Source organism: Centruroides sculpturatus, unplaced genomic scaffold (genome assembly GCF_000671375.1).
Source record: "Centruroides sculpturatus isolate CEXI.00-Female unplaced genomic scaffold, Cexi_2.0 scaffold943, whole genome shotgun sequence".
NCBI lineage: Eukaryota > Metazoa > Arthropoda > Arachnida > Scorpiones > Buthidae > Centruroides > Centruroides sculpturatus.
The window spans coordinates 219,047-241,986 of record NW_019385262.1 but is presented as its reverse complement, the minus strand read 5'-3'; the positions used below and the strand labels follow the sequence as shown (position 1 = coordinate 241,986).

The 22,940-nt window shown below is 31.4% G+C and overlaps 1 protein-coding gene across 6 annotated transcripts in view; it reads right to left on the bottom strand.

The window, feature by feature from the left end:
* Window positions 1–2,318: 2,318 nt before the first annotated feature.
* Window positions 2,319–22,940, bottom strand: part of LOC111636844 (gastrula zinc finger protein XlCGF26.1-like) — a 97,819-nt gene continuing 77,197 nt past the window's right edge. Inside the window, exons 5-7 of one of the 6 annotated variants that reach the window (XM_023382226.1) lie at window positions 20,556–20,605; window positions 9,221–9,347; window positions 2,319–4,678 (exon numbers count right to left, since the gene is read on the bottom strand). In XM_023382226.1, coding sequence (XP_023237994.1) covers window positions 4,068–4,678; window positions 9,221–9,347; window positions 20,556–20,605 — 788 coding nt within the window. In that variant the 3' untranslated portion in view covers window positions 2,319–4,067. The other 5 variants (XM_023382224.1, XM_023382228.1, XM_023382227.1 and 2 more) reach the window with 5 other exon arrangements.

Sequence of the window (22,940 nt, the reverse complement as noted above, 5' to 3'; positions counted from 1 at the left end):
TTATCCGTGCGGACCGGAAAATGTACCGAACTGTATTTATTCGTAAGGAGCAGTCTGGCTCTTGCACCCGTATGGTAAAAATACACCGATGGAGTTATAATGGAAATTAATCGATATATTTCGAAATTTAGCTAAAATAATTATCTTTATTTTTTACTTCCGAATAGTAAATATTTTTGTTGATTTGCTATTAAGATGCTTGTAAAAGGCCAACCTGGCCACAGTGTCTTTTGGGAAAATAAATAAATAAAGTTTACGGTTCTCGTCCCGCCCATCGGCGAATACGGACTAAACCAATAGACCGAGCCGAATCAAATTTATATTTTCATCGGGCGGTTAAAAATCTGTCAAAATATCGATTTAAGCATTAGCCGGGAAAAATATACACCTTACGTATTAAGCGGAGGACAATAAAGTTTGTTGTGGCAGATAAGACGGGTAGAACTTATTTATTTACCGACAGCTTTGATCATTTTCCTTTTAACCGGAACGAGCGACACCGGACCACTCCGCCACTGTCCGGCCAAGGCCACGTTTATAATAAAGATTTTTGGCCCAAGTAGAGCTTTCTAGAGTTAAGCCAAGGTGACGGCATCCGCGCGGCGCGCTTTTTTATAATTAAACGTAACGAAACTCGATTGCGCGTAAACCAAAGGTCCGGGCATTCCGGCGCGCGCCAGCCAAACGACCTCGATCTTGGCCACGGCCGAAGGAAAACGAAAGTCGACTCCACCCTCCTCGACCTCGATTTCCCATTTACGTCGCATCGGTCCGAAACCTTGGCCAAAGAATAGAGAGGTGGCGAAAACGTGTACGTCGGACGTTCAGCGTCGTCTTCCCGTACGCCTATAAGTTTAACAACGCGTGTTTGGAATTTCGATGGAATCGTGCTCGACGTTCCAAACACCATTGTCAAAATTATAGGCTTACAGAAAGACGACGAAAACGTCGGCCGCAACCTCTCTAATAACTACGCCCCGACCGTAAGTTATCTACGTCTTCGGATCGTACCAATAACGATGAAAGCGGAATACGAGGTGGCGTCGGAGAAATTAACCAGTCTTTTATCTTAGGAGTATGTCGTGTCGAAACATAAAAGTAAACGGCGCTGCGAAAAACTAAGCTTAATTACCATTTCCGATTTACGTGTACGGACAATACCCGACAATTTTCTGGAAAAACCTTTCGGTATTTTTTTTAAATTTTAAGTAAAAATATCTCCCGGTAATTTAACGTTTCTCGACGATAAAGCGATTATAAGGAAATTATAATCCACATCCCCGTTATATTACCCGAGTACCGCGGCGAAATTCGACACGGAGCTGCCTTCCGGTAGGAGAAAACACCCGCTGGCCGAAATAACCTCGGTCCCCGTTAGTTCCGGTTGCGGGGGTTTATCGCCCACGTAAGCACCGTAGTAAAACAAACCGCGTAATTCCACTCCGGATATCGGCGAATTTTTAATATTTAAGCGCAAAAACTTGGCACGGATAAAATCTTTTATACGTTTCTTTCGGTCAAAAATCGGGGAGGCCGGCGCTTTAACCGAAAATTGTAGTCCGACGGAGGAAAACTTTCCCGTGTTTATTAAAGACGATTCGGTCTTCTTTATTACGTCATATTGTAATTTTGCAATAATAACGACAATTATTACTTTATACGTAGAAAAATATTGGCGTCGTACATTGTATCGATAAGACGGGTGGTGCCTCGTCGGCGCTAACTTTAGACTCTAGGGAGGACTTACCGCACTCTATCGACGCAGCGGGAGAAATCACACAAAGATGGTTAAGAAACGTGCTTGCCTTCTTTCTTTTTGATTCTTAGGTATTTTATGTGTATCTCCGGATCGATGGCAATTAGCTTTCCCTCGCTTTGTTTCGACTTTCGGTTTTCAACTTTGTATTTTAATTCTTATTTTCTGTCTGAATTCGGTTAGTCCCAGTTGTAAGTTAGATTAGGGTCTCTTAGCTTGGTTTCCGGTTAGGTTAAATTAGATTAGGGTTGTTAGCTTTAGTTGTCTGGTTAGGCTCGTTTTAGGTTACGGTAGGTGATTTTATTCAGTAAGTTAACGTTAAAAAATTGTCTCTTTCGGTCCGTTCAACTAAAGTGGCCAAGGACGAACCCGTATCGCGTAGTTGCAGCGTCTCGAACACGGGTGGTACCCAAAGGGGCACTAAGGAGAAGTCATCTGGCACGTCACTTACCGTACGAATGAGAAATAAATTGTTTTATGTAACAAATGCTATAGCTCCAATGCTTATCAAAATTAATTCAATTTCTTATTTTTTCCCTATATTAACAATAATCAGTTACTACAGTACAGAGAAACAATCTTATTTCGTAAAATCATGCTAATTCCTTTAATTATACGTGTTTGCTAGAACGATCTATTCCGGCTGGTGCGGATTCTTTTTTATGAAATAAAGTAAAATTAAGCCGAGTTAATTAAAGAAAATTATAAATACCGTACGTGTAAAATTAGTCAAAATGATTCCTTCTTCACCAAAATGCACATGTTTTATTTCCTTTGTTTTTGATACATATATCTACTGTTATACAATTAAATCAATTGCTAGTACAAACCACAATTGAACTAATATATATATTTCTCGAACAATATAATGTTGTACTTTAAAATATTTCAATACTTCTGAACAGTTGTAGTTACCTGAATTTGATAATTGTACAGTCATTGTAAATAATATCACATTGTTGTAGGACGCCAGAGTATTTTGACAAATGTGCAGAATGAGTTTTAAAATTCCTGAATAAAACACTTTTACAAAACAAAAATACTATTATAAAACCACATCGCACTAGAAAACTACGCAGACAATATAATAAGCTGCTTTTTTGTCTGTATACTTTTCTAAAATGTTTTCATTTTGGCATATTTGTTTATCAAAATGATGTGGAATTTTTGCAACAAAACAAGTACAATAAATTGAATGCTGTCCTTTAATTACACTAGGAACTAATATTACCTCTTGATCAATAAATTTCCAATAAAATATACTTAATATCGATATTAATTAATAATTATATATAATGTTAAAATAAAGTAATTATATTTCAACCTGGAAAATATAGTAAATACTTGGTTTTAAAGTAAAAAGCTTACAAAACAATTTCATTCTATGATCTATTCTACTGAAGTTACAATCACTAGAAACAATTCTATTTAATTCACCATCAGCCCCACATCAACTACTGCCTACTGTCACTCTACTCTATAGCAATTTTGTTTTCTTATCACTAATGGACAGAAATGTTTCACAGATCAAAACAATTATACAGAAGTTACATATGATCACAACAGATATATATACTGTATATATATATATATATATTTATTTATTTATTTTATTTATATTCATTTATTTATTTATATATATTTATTTATATTTTTATTTTATTTATATAATGTTTATAAAAAAAATTAATCCAACAAGCACCAGAAGTTATGTAGCATGTAACAATTCACATTAACAGTGATAGCAACTGCTTCTGGCAGTTTATAGGAGATTCTATTGGCCAGAGTAGATTTATAATGTGATCAATTGCACCATTAAATACTCGGGCATGTCAGAAGTATGTTGTTCGTACAACTAGAGCTGCCTCTGACGTACGTCGTCGGCAGACAACAACAATATAGTAGTATTTAAGGCTAAATATACGACACAGCTATTTTTTCCTTTTTATCTACAATTCCGTATAATTAGCGTCATTTATGGAAACATGGACAGAAATAGCAAGAAGTTACTGCATACATCGGCATTTAAAAGATAGGATGCGGTTCTATTTCTTTGGGCCGTTTCTCAATTCTTCTGCATAGAAACAGTTTTTAATTGCTGCAATCAGATATTATATTGATTAACTTTTTGTAAATATTACAAAAAGTTACAATCGCAATTGAAAAATATTCAATCACATTTACTTACCAATAAAATATTACTATATAGCTATTAAAAACAGCATTAAAAATTATATAGCATGAAATGAAAAATTTAGCTTTTATGAAATAACAATCTAAACCAATGTAGAAAGCAAATAAGATACCCGTATCATTTTTTTTCTTTTTGCAAAATACGAAGCTGATCTTGCAAGTTGGTCGGAAAAACAATAGGTTTATCACAAATCTTATGTTTGTGATTTAAATCCTGAGTGTGAGTATTAACCACGTGGTTTTGGAAACTTCCACTCTCCGAAAAAGAGAGTTCACAATAAGGACATTTATAAACTTTTTGACTATTGTGAACTTCTTCGTGTTTATAAAGCTCCCTGATATTTGCAAATGATTTACCGCATTGCGGACACACAAAATTGTCTTTAACGTGCTGCTGGAGTATGTGAGCGTTTAAACTGTTCGGATCTTTGAAATTTTTCCCACAGATACCGCATGTATGAGGGCAATCTGTACTGTGAAACTCCATGTGATGCTTCAATGTGGCAGAATTAGTAAATATTTTTCCACATAGTAAACAGGTTTGTGGTTTCTCTTCGATATGAGTTTCCATATGACTACTTAGATTACTTGAACTGGTAGTGACGTAGGAACAAAAATGGCATTTATACTTCTTTTCCTTTGTTTCGTTCCAGTGATTGCGGCTGTGATGAGTTAGGGCAGACGGAGTCGTAAATACTCGATCACATTTGTCACAAGAATATGTTTTCTCTGCTAAAATAAAACTTTCTTCATTTTATGCTTTTACGGTTGATCAAAAATGAAATCAATAGTGTCTGAATTTCAGCATTTCATTTTTTTAAATATTTCAAATATACATTCGGGAAGACTTAAAAAATCATGCTGTAATTAATTAACAAAATCAGAAAATATAAGTGTATTGCAAGATAATTTTATAAAACATTCATTTGAGAACTGTACATTTAATACTGATTTATATCTTTTGAAGAAAACAAACAAATATACAACTAATAGTAATCTTAATATAACGTTAGCTTTAAATTTTGGTGTATCTGGTAAATAGCTTGGTAAGCATTATGCTTACGATTTAGAATAAATAATCCAACATCGTCTACCAATTAAATTTGGTTTGGTTATCAGAATACTGGGAAGACTTGAAAAATCTGCAGTTCAATAGTCATCCAACAGCTATATTTTGCAATATTTAATTTGGGAATTTTCATTTACATTTGATAGATGGGTATTTCCCATATTTTAATCAATAATTTTTGTAAACTTACAAAAATCATTGATTAATTAAATTATCTTGCAATGCATCTGTATTATATTTATAATCTACTGTATTAAAAATAATAGTTACCAAATCAAGTGCATTTCAACCTTAGAATACTAAACAACTATTTAACAATTGGAATTAATTAATTAACTCTATTTTTAATTAAAAATTAGTTAAAGGACTTTAGCTGGATTTATTTTAAGATTTTTAGTGGTTTCATATTTACAAGAATAAATTAAATAAATTACACACAATATGAATATATTGTTTTAGAAAGCTAAAAGAAAAGTATAAAATAAGGAAATTTCCCAGAAAAATTGATTCTTTTGCATTATATATTTTAGCAATATATGATTTCTAAAATATAGCAATGGCTACACTTTACCAACCTTTCATGCAGTCTATTTTATTAACGTAATCTAGGGGTTTCGTTTGTCATAAATTGAAAAATTGTTTGATTCCGATAAAGGTCAATTAATTTGCATTAATAAAATAGACTGCAAGTTAAAGGTTGGTAAAGTGTAGTTATTTTTGAAAGTGCAATTCGAGAAGAGTATAGCAATGGCTAAAAACATTTCAAAATCATAGTATTATTTCTGAAATTGGTATTCTAAAGTTAAACAAAACTTGATTTGAATTGCAATATTCCTAGGAATGTAAATATTTTTTATTGTCAATATTTTACACATGTACATAATATATACCTAAAGTAAATAAATATTTAGTAACAATTTATACAATGGACTCTTGCTTTACATTTTGTTCAGCATATGATCAAATCACTACACGACAATCTTCATAATAAAATGAAATATGTCTATTGTATATTTACTTTACAATGGAATGACAACTGCTGTCAGTTGAATCACTTAGATGAGCATGACAGATCAACCAACTAGTGATGAAAACAAAATCATTTGGGTAACTTACATTTATCAAAATGTTTAAAATGATGATTAAAAAAAAAGGTAAACAGTCATCTTTAAGAAAAAAAATTAGGAAAAAGTTATCACATTTTAATATCCATTTTGTATTTTATATAATATTAATATTTCCATTATAAAAATCATCCTTTGGAAAATATTGCTTAATTCTATAATGAACATTTCAACTTTTGATGATTTGTTTCAAGATCTCAGAAAATAATGTATTTTTATTTCATTTTTATATTTTCATGGTATAATGAAGTTTCTTGAACAGGTAACCATAAAGCAAAGTCTATTGTATAATACCGAAATCACAATTTAATCATAATCCTCAGACTTATTATTACATTAAATTGTCTAAGAAAGTGAATTTACATTTTCCTAATGACAATTTAAATTATATAAACATTGCAATTATCGAAAAATATTTATAATCAAACAATTATTTACATATACATAATTACAAAATTTTTCTATTATGTTTTTAGAAATTCTTATATTATAATACAATTAGTAATAGAGAATTCAGTAAGTTGCTTGTGTCTAATAAACTAGTTAAATGGTAAATATTATAAAATCATTAAATATTTTGACTGCAGAAGAAATATGCTTAGATACAAAACATTTGATCATGTGCAAAATAAATCAAATAAATGTATCAAGCAATTTCTACAGATATTTATTTATTTAATGAAAGACTGGCCATACACAAAGTGTTTAGCAGGCAGAACACTTTGTGTATGGCCATTGTCTATTGTTAAATAGAGGATAGAGAGGGAAGAGAAGAAGGGAAGGAGGAGGATGAGAAGATAGAAAAATTTCTACAGATAAAATTATTATTACAATAGAAAAGCTTTTAACCTCTTGCTATTATATTTTGAAAATTTAATAGTTTAGCAATAAATATAGATCAACTCATTCTGGACAATATTCACAGAGAAACTTTTCTACATTCAAAATACTTAATTGTTGAATCATCAGTTTTCACAACTTTCTACACTAATATACTCTTATTTAAATCATTGTTTTAGATATATTTTTATCAATAATTATCTTACAAAATTTTAAATATTAAGACAATTTGCGTTTTTATTTAGTTGATTTTTTCTCCTATTAGTTTGTGAAATAAGTTTGTTTTATTTATTTTTGAATGCTGTTAAAAAAATCTTCAGTCTGATATAAAACCATTTAACTTAACATAAATCACTGAAATCAAACTAATATTAATTTTAAAATTGCTTTTTTTTTCATTTATTTTTTACTGTCGAATGATTACTACATGACTTTTATTTTCATAAAATATAATTTAAAAATTATTTCTTTTTAAAAATGTCTTTATTCTATATCTAATGATTATAATTAAAGTATCCTATTCAATACTGTCTAGAGCTACTGTACAGTATTTAGAAGTCCAAATGCAACTAAATTTGTTATAGTGACATTTTGGGACACGCAGAAGGCATTCATAACTCGCTACTTTTGTACTTTTGATATTGCGAGCAATGAAAAAGCAGTTTTCTTTGCTTAAAAATGTATTTTAGCAAAGATAGCTACAACTGTTGAATGTCATTCTTTCTGCTACAGTGCCGTGGATGCACTTCAGAAATTTCATCATTGTAAGAATTTGTGCCGAAGACTCAAGCTCTCAGGAGAATGATCACCCAATCCAAGGAAACTCCACTCAGTCAAGAGCTCAAAGTTATCACTTCATGAGTCATTGAAGATGTCACTACAGATGTTGAACAGTCAATGAATAATGTTACAAGTTCCAGTAGTGAAAGTGAAACAGTCAAGTGATCTTATGGCTCAATATGAAAGGTACCAAGAAAGTTAATGAATTGTTATCAGTATAAGATCGGCCATAACCAGCAGTTGCTTGCTACCAACAGGAAAACCAGGTTGAATTTTGCATTGACCTTTCTTACCAGTAGTGTTGCCACCAGACTGGTTTTCACCAGGATAAGCCAGCTTTAAATTCATGGTCTGGATTAATTATTAATTTGTCTGGTTTTTGTAGAAATTGTGAAATTATGAAGTAACAAATTTATAAAAACATTTGCGAGTATTTTGCAAATATTAAGTTTGTTTCAATGCAAGTCCCTAACTGATTTAAAACTGGCATGCGCATTGTTCAGTTCTTGGCTGTAAAATGACACTGTGCATGCCTCATATTGTTTCCTACAACGTGCATGCCTCAGTATAACATCCTAGTTTTAAAATGTTTGGGTCAGCAATTTTGAAAAGGTGGCAACACTGTTACCAGAATGAAAGTGGATGTATTATGGTACAAAGATGCAGTGAAGCAACAAAGTATGCTTTCATCTTGACAAATGACCATATTTGTCATCAGTGAACAACCATAATTGTCACATTTAAGCTACAGAAAACCATCATCTTATTCAGCAGATTTCACTAGGTTAGCCTGAAGTCAATCTGATGTGGATTCACAGTCACATTTATTCTTGGATTTATTCAAAGAAGCTAGTTCCAAATGGGCCTGTGACATGCTCTGTGATGATCCAGACACACAGAAATGCTCAACATTTGTCACACTTCAACTGCAACAATGCCTTAAATCAGTTACTTTCATATAAGATGGTACTGTACATAGCTGCTTTGGCAGCAACATTTCACTAATAATAGTTATTTGTTAGTCATTGTTTCCTACTTTCACCAGATCTTAATGCATATAATTTTTGGTTATGAGAACACTTAAAGCATAGTTTTTTGCTTGCAGTACAAAAACTGCCATTATAGAAAGTTTCGATACTAACTTTTTTTTTTACAAAAATGAATTCTGCATATACTAAAACATCCCCATTTCAGATTTGATAGAATTTAGACTGTGACATCTCTCTCTAGACAATATTGAATAAAAGTACTTTAATTACAATCACCTATTACGCATGATAATTAAAAACTATTTCAGAGAATTACTATACTACATATAAGTAACAAAATGTATTTCAGTAATGAGTAGCTTCTTGTTTTAATCATTATTCATTAAAAAATTCACAACTTATTACAACTATTATTAAACAATAAACTATTTCTAAATATAAAATTAATATAATGAGAGAAAATATTTACCTGAATTCTGTTCTTTAATCTCTGAAAGTTTCAACAAATATTGCTGTAAATTATTGGCATTACTAAATAGACTTAACATTTGTTCACTGAGATCAAGATTTTGTTGCTCTGCTGATACAACTGGTTTCTATCAAAACAAGAATTAAAATATTGAAACTCTGTATCTTGTAAATTGAATGAATACAATAATTGAAATAATTTTAAATTAACAAAATTTTTTAATATTACATTAAATAAAGCAATTAAATATTTTTGTTTTTGATGAATGATGAAAGTTCTTAATGTTGTTATCCAAGAGAAAATTTTTGTCTCCTCTAGAAATATAGTATATATTTATAAATGAAAAGCATGTAAAAATAAACTGAAAATTTATTATTTTAGTGGTTTAAGATCGCATGAAATTGTTACACAAGAGAAATAATTTTCAGAAATTTTTACATAAAGGAGTACAGGTATACCTCGCCTTACGTCGGTAATTGGTTCCAGGAAAACGACTTAAGTAGAAAAACGACGTAAGTCGAATTTACTTGTCTCCAAATCTACTTGTCACTAGGCTAAACCATAAATTGCCAATTCTGGTTCTGTATTTTATTTATTAATGCATTTTTAATAATGTATGGTTAATAAGGATCTATTTTAAGCTTACAAACAAATAAATTTTAGTTTTTAATATAGTACAGAAAAAAGTCATCTAAATTTACGAATGCATGTACTGTAAATACAGTACATACTTGTAAATGTATATATATTTAATATGATTTTATGTGCTTTAAACATTTTTCTAGTGATATTACGACTTCAATATTTGTGACGGACTGACGTAAAGTCGAATAAAATGACTTAAACTTGATTTTTAGTTTTCCATATACTTTTTTGACAAACGACGTATAATCGGGAACGACGTAACTCGAAACGACGTAAGTCGAGGTATACCTGTATTAAAAAAAGTTTTTGAACATACACGAAGTTGGAAAAAAGTAACTGAACAACAATAATAATAAAAGGATTACATGCAAAATAATAGAAATTAATATTTTGTTGGCCTTCCACTTAATCTCATTACATCTTTTATGTATCTTGGCACTTTCAAAATTAATTCTTTGAAAGTTTCTGAAGTTATTTTACATCAGTTAATTTTAATGGCTTCTTTAAGTTCATCTTTATTAATATCAACTAGCATTTTCAACTTTGCCCATAAATTTGAATTTCCGTTGGATGAATAATTATTTTTGCACAAATTAAAGACAAAGTTGCTCTAAAAATATTTCAGACAATCACCATTTTTATTTAATGTTCTAGAACAAATCATATTTGTGCAAAAATAATTATTCATCTGATGGAAATTCAAATATATCGTTAAAATTTGTCACCAGAGGAATATCTTGGCATAATCTGCATTTGTCAGTGCTAATCCTCAGTAGATAAAAGGAGCCAGAAACCCGAATGGACAAGGATGAACTAACAAGACGTCGTAAGATTTACCATTCCAATTTTAAAGAAGAATTCTTTTAATCTTTATTGGTTTTTTGTGTTTTTTAAGGAACTTTTTCAAATGTAGGCAGTCACATAGCCTAAAAAGGAAGGTCCAGCTGTCTATGATTTGTTCTAGAACACTAAATAAAAATGGTGACCATCTGAAATATTTTTAGAGTGATTTTGTCTTTAATTTGGCCATTAATTTTCAATAGGGTTTAAATCTGGGTTATTTGCAGGTCCTTAAGTTTTAGATATTCTTTATTTCATTTGGCTTGATGGCAAGTAGCACTATCATCCTGAAAAACACCAGCAGCATTACCAAAGTGATCTTTGATTGTTAGAATTATAAACAATTCTAAAATTTCCTCATACACTTTTGCTGTTATAGTCTGATTAAAAATATATATATTTCCAGATTCAATAGCTGATATGCAGCTCTGAATCATTAAACTTGTTGGAAACTGAATGTTCCTATTTAGGCAGTCTTCCTTAAATTTCTCATCTGGGCATCTGCAATTGAATTTTCCTGCATCACCACCACATCCAAAGAATAAATAACTCTCATCTTTACAAATAACCTTTTCCTAGTCTTTTATGATATAATTTTTATGCTGTCTTCACCATTTTAAACAATTGTTTTTTGCTTCTTGGTCAGAAAAAAATTTTATTTTGGCTTTCAATTAAAAATTTCATGTCATTCAGTCTATTTCTTACTGTTCTATGACAAACATTTTATTTTATTTTTCTTCCATCCTGTATTCATTTGTTTGGAAGAAATTTTTTGATTTTTTAAACATATTTTTTCAATAGGTGATCTTGAGCCTTACTGATTTTTAGGAAAACCACTTCTTACATGATCTTTTTTGTCCCCTGTGCCTTTAAACTTTTTCTAAGTGTAATTTACATCCTAGCATCACACCAACACACATTGCAACTTCTCTTTGGTTTTTCCACCTGGTAGCTTTACAGTAGAACCTCGATTATCCGGATTGTTCAAAATAAACAAAAATTTTACAAATTTGCTGATTTGCACTTGACAAATTACGATATTGTTTATATACGTGATGGAATGTATAACTTTTTTTGTTTCTACAACGTATCACCTGGCACAGTGGCCGTAAACTCTTAAATATATTTTGCGCCGTAATAAAAATATAACTTGACATACGTATTTATTAATAATTTTATTTTCAAATTACATCATTTCTATGACCAAGGACGGTGTAAGGCATGGGCAACGTGGGCCACCGCCTACGCCTCAAACCTCGAACACTACGACCTCGCACCTCGAAGGTTTATGCATTACTTAAAAGCCGCAAATGCAAAGAAAAAATTTTAATCATCATAAAACGATAAATAGTTTGTCAAATTTTTATTCACAAAAATGCAGTTTCAACTGCTTTTTATTTTATAAAATCCGTCTTCTTGCGTCACCAGAGGGCCTTTTAAACAATAGGTAGTCTGTTAGCATTGGTCAGTAGTAGTCCAAATTCAATACGAACGTTTGTTTCTTGAAAATTTGATCACGATTTAAATACAGTATTTACTTTTAATATTACCGATATGTCATCGAAAAGAAAACGTCTTGTATTATCATTAAAAGACAAATTAAAGTATTTGTTTCGATTATCCGAATTTTTCCTTATCCGGACTACCTTCATCCCCAATTAGTCCGGATAATTGAGGTTCTACTGTAATTTGTTTTCTCACATCATTACTAAATTTGGCCCATTTGTCTTCATTCCCTGAACACTGGGAGTTTGGTTGTGGGTTCGCGCCATGTTCAGACAGGCTGGCCACATGGAATTTTCCGGGTTTCCCCCACATCTGTAGCGCCTAAATAGGGGCCTAAAAAGACCTCCCAGAAGGCATCTCCCTTAGGCAATCTGCCTAAGGGGGTGTTCTGTTGCGACAAACAAACATTACTAAATTATTTGATTGGGGTCATTGTTTAAGCAAAGACAGTGTAAAATATCACTGTTTACTTAGAAAATGATGCAAACATATCTTTTTACAGCTAATGGTTTCTTCAATTCAAATTAGAATGCTCAAATCTGTACATTTAGAACACTGTTTGAATACCTTTTCCATCTTCTTGTGTGTTCAAAAACTTTTTCCAATACTCCTTTACATAAAAACTGTTTTCTGGGAAATGGTTTGGTTTATTCATTTGATTAATTTCAAATGATTCACACTTGATAATCCTATGAATAAAATGTATATTTTTGTTTCAAACATTAAATTTTTATTTTCTTGAAAAATGAGCTCAAACTAAATGATTTTATTTTCTTACATCATGTTCAAATACTTTTTGCCATGGGTTGTAATTACACTAAGCAAAGTTTAATAACTATATATTAACTCATCAGTCTTTGAGATGTCCATTATACGTTTAATAACTATATTTTAACTTGTATGTTTTGTGATGTGCAAATTATGATTGCATCAGCTGACTGATAAAAGTATCTTTAATTTGCCTACAATAAATGAATTCTGATACAGAAATTTTTGTTTTGGCAAGAAAATTTATCACAATTTACTACATTTAAAAAGATTATTATTTTTTGATTATAATATGTTCACATAAAAAATGTTTTATATTTATTATATTTATACATTTATTATTATTATATATATTTTATTCATAGGATTCTCAAGTGTTAATCATTTGAAATTAATTTACACCAGGAAATTTTTTCATTTTAAGTCCAATATAAGGAATATAAAACAGAATTCAAACAAATTACAAAATTTTAAAATAATTAAAAAAAAATTATCAAACAAAATAAATTCTATTAACTAGAAAACAGTTAAAATTCAAAATTAAAATTATGGTTCATGCTTAAAATGTTTCCCATCCTTCTGATTTTTCTTTGCTTATTTAAAAATCAAAGTCCCAAAGATAGACCTAATAAATGTGAAAGTATTAATTTTTTAAAAAGCAAAGCAGTCTCTTTTTATCTTGTTTGTTTGAGAAAGAACAATATGTCATTCTTTAAACTTTAATTTAAAGAACTCTTACTTAAACTTTACTCTTAGTCTTACATATATAGGATTGAAATAAAAGTTTGTTCGGGCATATACATAATCAGTCATTTGTGTCATCGCTGTTGTGCTTATCACATTTTAACTTGTTTAGATAGGCATTACATATATTTGAATATTTAATACATAAGTCTAGTAATAGCTATTTTTCTAAATTCCATTATCTTTTAAGAAAAAAGCACATTAAAATGGAAGATAAGAAGGTGCATTTTTGACATCTCATGCTATATTATTTCCAAAAAGAGAAGCATGCAACAAAAACTCAAAAGAATATTTGCACTGTATATGGGGAGGATGCAGTTACTGATCAAACATGCCAGAACTCATTTGCGAAATTTAAGGCAGGCAATTTTTCTCTTGCTGATGCACCTTGATCAGGATGGTCCTCAACCATAGAAGATGAGACCACAGTGACTTCAATCCAAAATGATCATCATAAAACAACACAAAAGATAGCCAACACTTTAAAAAATATCCTTGGATGCACTCCCCATTATAATGTTTGGGTTCCCATAAGTTAATGATGAAACCTTATTGAGTGTGTTTCTGTTTGTGATTCACTTTTAAAACATGATGATGATCCATTTTTAAAGTGATTAACAACAGGCAATAAAAAATGGCAAGAGATTTTGGTGTAAACCAGGTGATCTGCCAGTGCCACAACCTAAAGCTTGTTTCCATTCCAGAAAAGTAATAATTTCAATTTGGCATCATTGGAAGGGGGTTGTTTATTACGAGATTTTACCTAACAATCAAAAAATTAATTTCAATAAATGAAGCATGCAATGCCATAACATTGTAAATACCATTTTTCTCTTAACACATTTTATTGAAGAATTGAATTCTAACTATAATGTTTCAGGCTGGACTTGACAAAATTTCAAAAAAAAAAAAAAAATGATTGCTACAGATATGATTACATCCTCTCCCATGGACTTGCTTCTTTGTTTGGGGGTAACACATCAAATGTGTCACTAGGAATCAAATGCAAAATTACCATTGGATGTGGAGGACAATTTTTCCAAAAAAGGACAAAAGTTGCGAGGGGAGGACCCCAAATAAAGGAGAAGGTCCAATGACGTGACAGAGAGTTTGTCCATCCTCAAAGGTTGGTCATGTGTGTACACTCACATACACTTTGCTGCTGATGCTCCTCCAATAGCCAGTGATCAGAAGCTTAATCACCAATAGCCAACGACCCCAAGTACCCACCAAGGACGTGTCTCCACCGAAAAAGGACCCAAATCAAGAGAGTGATCTTCAGGTAAATACCATGTGCAAACATTTGTAAACTCTCTCTCTCTCTCTCTCTCTCACTTGTGGCTGTATTTTGAAGTTGAATTTATATGAAGTCACAACAGTTAAAGTGCCAAAGTGCAAATCATATGACTGAGCTTAAAACATTATGGCTTATATTCACATCATTTTGACATTTAAAAGAATTTATAACAAAGTGAGTTTTTTTACCATTTATTGTAAAATTGAAATAAATTTTATTTGAAATTTAACAGTCGTAAACTGTGATATATTTAGGACAGAAAAAAAAACAGATTGATTCTAGTGCCAATTTGAAACGAGATATCGCAATTTTAATAATTATATTTAAAATATTCAGATTTTCCACTGCACTTTGTTAATCACTTTTGATTCATTTCTGAACACGGGGGTAAAACTGACGGGCCATAAATATAATTTAGGTAAGAATGGTAACCACATTTATGATGGATTAGTGTCCTGCACCTGGCATGTTGACGATCTGACTCACAAATTCTGAGAAATGGTGGAGACGCCCGGACAGGGGTCGAACGAATTAAGACCTGCCTGGCCACGTGTGCGTAATAGTCTTCTGTCCCCGCCTCTTTAGTCTTTGGTCAGAGTGGATACAGAACAAAGCACGTGGTAGTCTAGCTTGCCTTATCTCAAACATGATTTGTTGCGGGCCTCAGAATTTTCGGCACAATGAGACATTGTTTTGCAGAGTGAACAGTATGGCGCCGGGCATTAAACGCAAGGTCAATCGCGAGAATCATCAGTTTCAAGAAGTGGAAGTGTGGACTAACAAGTACTGTTTTGTGCAACAGAACAACAGCATTATTTGCCTTTTGTGCAATGGAACAATAGCAGTGCCAAAAGAATTCAACCTGAAGCGACATCATGAAAGCCAACACAAGGATTTCCTTCTGCAAGGTACGGAACGCAAACGGAAAATCGAATCGTTACGACGATCACTAATCAGCCAACAAAATGTGTTCAAGAAACAATCTGGAGAATTGGATGCGGCTGTTGAAGCCAGCCTAGAAATATCTGCTTTAATAGCCAAGAATGGGAAACCTTTCACAGATGGCGATATGATAAAAAAGTGTCTTATCATCGCAAGTGAGATGTGTCCTGAGAAGACAGTGTTTTCAAACAATCAGTCTTAACCACATGACGATACAACAAAGAATCTCGCAAATTGCATCAGACATCGCATTAATCTTGGAGGTCCATCACTTGGAGGTCCGGTCCCCAGTCAGTAAACTTAATCCTAATTTGGCCCTTCTTCAGAAAAGGTTGTGCATCCCTGTTTTATTCTTTTCCTTTATAAACAGAAATGCATTTTGCATTAAATTTTACTTAATCCCTCCTTAGGTTTCTGACATAATAATCATTTAACTTGTTTTTCTATGAAGAAAAAGATATGAGATTTCATAGTCTTATGTTTTATAATTGAATTTTTTAATTCAATTCGAAAATGTTTTGTGCATGTAGGATTCAGACCCACACTTGACCAAGAAATAAACAAATTCACTGGAACAAGAAATTGAGGAGGTGAAAGCTCTGCCAGATGTTTTGGCATCAACAGTAGTTACAGATCCTACAACACTATCATTATTTGATGATATACTAGAAGTTCATGATGATAGCGGTGAAGATCTTGAAATCATCTTAAGCAACATTCTGAACATCAACATGAATATTGAAGATTCATCAGAGGATGATGAAGATGAAATGAGAGAAGAAATTTAATCAGCACCACCAAACCACCAAGATGCACTGCAGTACATCATCCATTTAAAAAGGTATGCATTTGCACACACAGATGCTCAAATGGTGGTGGTGTTCTATATGAAACCATGTGTTGAAAAAAATATAGCTGAATGTACAGTAAAAGGTCTAAAGCAGGGGTGTCCAACCTTTCAGTTTCTCTGGTCTACATTGGAAGAAATTATGAAGTTTTGGGCCACAACTAGCTTAAGAGAAAAAAAAACGTAAAATATATAGTTTTCATATTTAAGTATTTAAAATGTATTAGAACTTTTTTCATTATAAATACAGAACATGGAATTTGTTTGGCATCATTTTATACATTTTATGTATAAGTCCAAATCATAAAACTAATGTGGCATTTGGCATTGTTATTGAGAAACTAATGCGTCAATATCTGGTTCGATTGAAGTGGTTGCAATTCTCAGGCAGCCCTCAAGGTGTTCATTCGATACTTTGGTTCTAATTTTACACTAAGTATGCTTCATTCTTGAAAATAGTTGTTCACATATGTAGGTGCTTCCAAACAATGACATGAATAATGCATGACTGTGCAGTGCGGGATATATGTCTCTGGGTAGGTATGATTTATAAAAGTCAAACAAAAAGATGTGATCAAATTTCTCTTTAAGTTGGATGTCAGATTGCAACTCTATGCATTCCATTTGAAAAGTTACTGGCAGCATTACTATATTGACTGTCAATGGAGTCGCAAAAATACAAAAATTGAGATTATTTTTCCAAAAATACATTTTCAAATTCTTGTATCAAATCGAAAAGTAAGGCCGCATATTTTTTCCCTTTTTTAGGAATATGTTTGAACAACATGTTAAAATGCTAAAAGTTATTTGCATTTAATTGGGCCTGCCATAATTTCAGTTTTACCTGGAATGTGTTTATGATTTGAAACATTGCACTGATAAATTGGTTTTTCCCCTGAAGATACATGTTTAAGTAATTTAAATGATCAGTCAAATCTACCAAAAATGCTAAATGTGCAAGCCAGTTGGCATTGTCAAGTTCTGGCACAGATTTTACAATTATTTGCATAACTCAATCCATTTTCAAAGCTTTTCCGCATAAATTTCTTGGTGTAGTATGCAATGGTACTTAATCAAACAAGAATTTTTAACAGCAATGACATCGTTTTTCTATTAATTTTACAAGCCCTTCTTTTTTACCTATCATAGCTGGGGCCCCATCCATAATTATACCAGATATATTGGAAAGGGATAAAGAAAATCGCATTAATGTTTTTCACTGCTTCATATAAATCTCTTGATTTTGTCATGTCTTTTAATTAATGGCACTAATGAGAGCATTTCTTCAGTTACACTATATTTGTCATTAATACCTCTAATAAAAATGGCAAATTGAACAGTATCAGTAGCATCAGTACTTTCATCCATGGCCAAAGAATAAAATGTAAACCCACGGGCTTTACTTTCCAAATCACTTTCAATATATTTCCTGAGATCGTCAATTCTCCTGACAGTAGTTTGATGAGTCAAACTGATTTTAGAAATATCACTTTTCTTGTCTGGACAAATTATATCTGCAACACTTTCTATGCATTCCTTAATAAACTTGCCATTCGAAAATGGTTTTGAGTTTTTGGCAATTAAATTTGCAACTACAAAACTAACCTGAATGGATTCTGTCCAAGTTGTAATGTTGCTAAAAACCTTTCATTGAGATATAAGACCTTTTTTCAGTACCATTACTTGGTCTTTGTGACACATTCCTTGATATGCATTGAATTTGGAAGCATGTTTTTGTGCATAATGCCTACTCAAATTATACTCTTTGAAGACAGGTATTGAAACACAACAAATTAGGCAGTGTGCCTCACTTTTCATCTCAAGAAAAAAATATTCTCATTAAATAACCTTTTCTCATCGATATATTTCCTTTTCTTAGAAACTGTTTTTTGTTGAGTTGTTCAATTTACCCCCATGCTAAAGGGTAAATTGAAAATACCGTAATTAGTTATTTAAAACTAATAAAAATAATATATATTTACTTACTTGTCTTAAAAAGAAACAGCTATTAAATAAATTTTGAAAATAATATAATTTGTTTCACAAAGAAAAACAAGAGATATAAGTCGAGTTTGAGTGGAAAGGAAAAAAAAGGATCAGTGTTGCCAGATGTTTTTAATGTTTGTAGCCAAAAATTTTCTAAAAAACTAGCCATCCTAACAGTATATGTATAAAGTTTTATGGCTTTGTGAAACTTTTTTTGAGGTTTATGCTGTTGAAATAAATAGATAAATAAAAAATTTGTCAGTTTTGTTTACGCGTTTATTGGGCCACATGCGGCCCGCAGGTTGCAGGGTTGGACACCCCCAGTCTAAAGCAATCCCTAGTCACCAACTTGATGTGTAATAAAATTAATGTAACCAGCAATTATTTATTGTGATATTGTCACAATGCCAAGCTGCAATTTTTAATCATATATTTAATTTATTTAATATAAAATATATGCTTTCCATGTCAAATTAGTAGTGGTTTGTCTCAGTACATCATAGTTTTCCTGTTAGCAATATATTTGCACTGATCACCTATTAACTGCTTTCAGGAGAAAAAGTTTAGAATTGAAATAATATGACTTCCAGTTTGTATCGCAAGTTCGTATATAGTTAATTGGGGCCTCCTGCCCCTAAGATTTCCATCAGTCTAACTCTGTTCTAGAGATTAACCTACTCTCTGGTATTCCCGACATATTTTGGATTGAGACCTAATGACCTTGACCTGTGGACCCAAGATATCTCATTTCAGCATCGGAATGTTTTTAAAACTAGATGTTGCTTAACTAGTTGTTATAATTTTTATATTGAAACTAACTTCCGAAATATAATTTTTTTTGTTTTTACAATTAGTAATATATTATTTTGTTTGTGCTAAACAAAAAAATAATTTTGGATAATACGATTATTTTTTCAAAAATGTGTAATTTTCGTTAGGCAACATTGACAAAAATTCAACACGGCACAACAAGCAATGGAGAAAAATTTTAACATGGGATAGGTTAAGGACAGACAATGGACAAATGACCATGGGAATTTATAGGTCTGCAATTTTTCAAATTAAACTCAAAAATGTAAAACCTGTTGTGTTACAATACCTCCATTTCAATCAATAGTTTTTTCCTGCAGCAATATATAACTGAACTTATTAATTAAATATGTGAATTAATCCACTAGTGTGGTCACCTCACAACTGGGACACATTTTGTTTGTACTACAAGTGTCCCATTTGGAGAGGTTTTATTGTATATATGAATTACCAATCTACTATATACACTGTACATTACTTCACTAAAAAATAATGGTCAGGTAACCAACTGTAAAACTGATTGGAATTTATTCTTAAAGCATCAGACTGATTTGATGATGATACTACATAAAGGGCATAAAATATGAGTTTGGTAATGAAAAAAATAAATATATGTATATATTTGTTTAACAAATTATTTATTTATCAAATTCAATATATATAAATATATATTTATTTATTAAAATCAATCTATATAATCTCTTCATAGACTGCATTTCATACCAAAGATCCACTACTCAAAAACTTATACACTGCAGCCATATTTATCAGCAAATTCTGAATTTACTAATAAATATGGCTGCAGTGTATAAGGTTTTTGAGTAGTGGATCAATCTATATAACTTGATAATTTAAATTTTAATGCTGAGGACTGAATTATACATTTTTCCATAAAAAATAAGAAGTAAATTATAAAAATCTTTGTAAAAATCAATCAATGCAATTTTTACCTTATTAAAAAGTTCTTGCATTGTATTGTTCTGTGGCTGAGTATTAGTCACTGGAATGAGAAAATTTGTAAATAGAAATTATACTGAAATTCATATTCTTAATTTAAATTTTGTAATCATTTTTCAAAATATTGATATATGAAATATTAAAGATTTTGCACATTTAAGAAAGTTAATTAAATATGCTTTGAAAATAGATAATATGTAAATTTAAAATTTAATGATTTGATTCAATTTTTTCTCATTTACAAAAATATATATATATATACACAATAATCTTATTATGAAAATGTGATATATGTTGATATTATACAATGATTAGTTATAATAACAGTAGTATTGTGAATAATTCAAATTCAGTTTATTATTTTACGAAGTTATTTAAACACAAATGGAACAGATGGTAACATCTCTCAAAAATCATATAAATTCTCATAATTAAATTATTGTATTATATGTCACTTTCATTCTTCTTCTTCAACCATTTCTCCTCCATAATTTATCCTTTTTGCTTCTATTTATTTTTTTAAATCTCAATATGTAATCAGTTCAAACACTGTTATTTTCTAGGAATTATCACATCCACAAACTCCAAAAATACTAGCCAATCAACAACTTTATTTCACCCAGATGCATTTTGGAAATTATAATATTTCCCTCCTCAGTGGGTTTTCTTTAGCTTGTATGAAGGAACCAATTACATATTGAGATTTTTCCTCCACTTTTGAACAAAAATCTTCCTAGCAATTTCACCTTCTTTATTTGATTTTCTCATCCATTTCATTAAAATAAGTGCACCACTCTTATGGGTGTATAACAGTAAGAATACATAAACCAAATTACACAATGCAAAGTAAACATAAAATTAGTATTAGGCTTTTAGTGAAAACTAAAATGTAAAACTAGAAATTATAAATAGTCTTTTCTTCCATATTTTTTTGAACATAATTGTAAAAAGCATCAAACAGTGGTTTCTGAACAAGCTTATCGAGTGGACACGGCTACCCAAAACCGAGCATAAAAATTTCTAATTTCAGAATAAGTCTATCTTGATCTTAAATTGGACAATGATAGATCTTATGGTCGATGGTGTCTAGGTTTTCTGTAGAGCAAAAGAAACAAGCAGCTTCTGCCCAGTTATACATCGCCAGGTAGCTTCTAAAATTCCATGCTCAGTAAGTAGTTGAGCAGTAGCAAATGTTAAATCTCTAAGTAGTGATGAGAACCCGCATTCGACACTAAGAGAATAAAGTCTTGTTATTCTACCAGTTTTAATGCTCAACTACTTTTACTGATTCAACTTTTGCATAGTGTTTTCATGATAATTTTTAAGGCTGCTGTGTGAGAGAGGGATGCGAGTGTAGTCCAAATCAGTGTCCTTTGCAGCTGACTTAGCCTCAAAGTCGGCTTTTTCATTTCCTAGTATGCCAGTATGGCCAGGAAAAATATAAAAGTTATCTTATTTACAAGATTTTTAATATGGTGCTGGATATATGTGATTTTATTGCTATTGAAATTGGGATTTAATACAGCTTTTAGGACAGACTGAGAATCATTAATTGTTGATAGAGTTTTGTTTGGTAGTGTAGTGGCCCACTGAACAGCTTGGTAGTCAGCATCTTCTTCAGCTTGATAGATGGAGGTATGTGGGAGGTATCTGTACCTTCTAACATATTTTTGGCAAAATATGTCAGTTTGGAGGAAGATACAGAAGGGAGCTTATGGACCCATCTGTGTAGATATTAATGTCTGCATGATTATCCATGGAGGAAGCAGATGGCACCAAATAACTTTGTTTATAGGATGATGATCAGCAGAGATAGTAAAGTAATTGTAATGTGGTAGCATATGAACAGTTGTAGATAGGAGTAGAAACCGTTGTTGAGCCTTGACGTTTGTAGTTCTGATGTAATAGTTTAGAACCTTTTCTACAATACATAGTGGCAAAGGAAGGGACTCTGCTAGTATCAGAGAGGCATTAGGAATAACAGTTCTGCAGCACTTTGAAATTTTGACGTCAAACTGGCTTTAAAGAGAGAGTAATTTACCGAACTCGCTACTGAATTTTTACTAGTTACATGACCACAACCAGAGGCCACATAAAGTTGCATTAGTTGTATTGCCCCATTATATAGAGTTTTATATGCTTTATTATTTAGTCCCCAGGTGCACCTAGCACATTTTAGCAGCATGTAGTTTATTTTCTTGGCCTTAGCCAAGTTGTAATCAATATGGCAACGGAATGTGGTTTCTTTCTATTTTTCTATTCATTAATTTGTATGACGTTTCTGTTTACACGTGCACTAGCTGGCAAAGTTTTTAGCATCTTTTGTGAAAATTAAAATTTATATAAAAATAAATATTATGATGTTTTATCAATTCGAA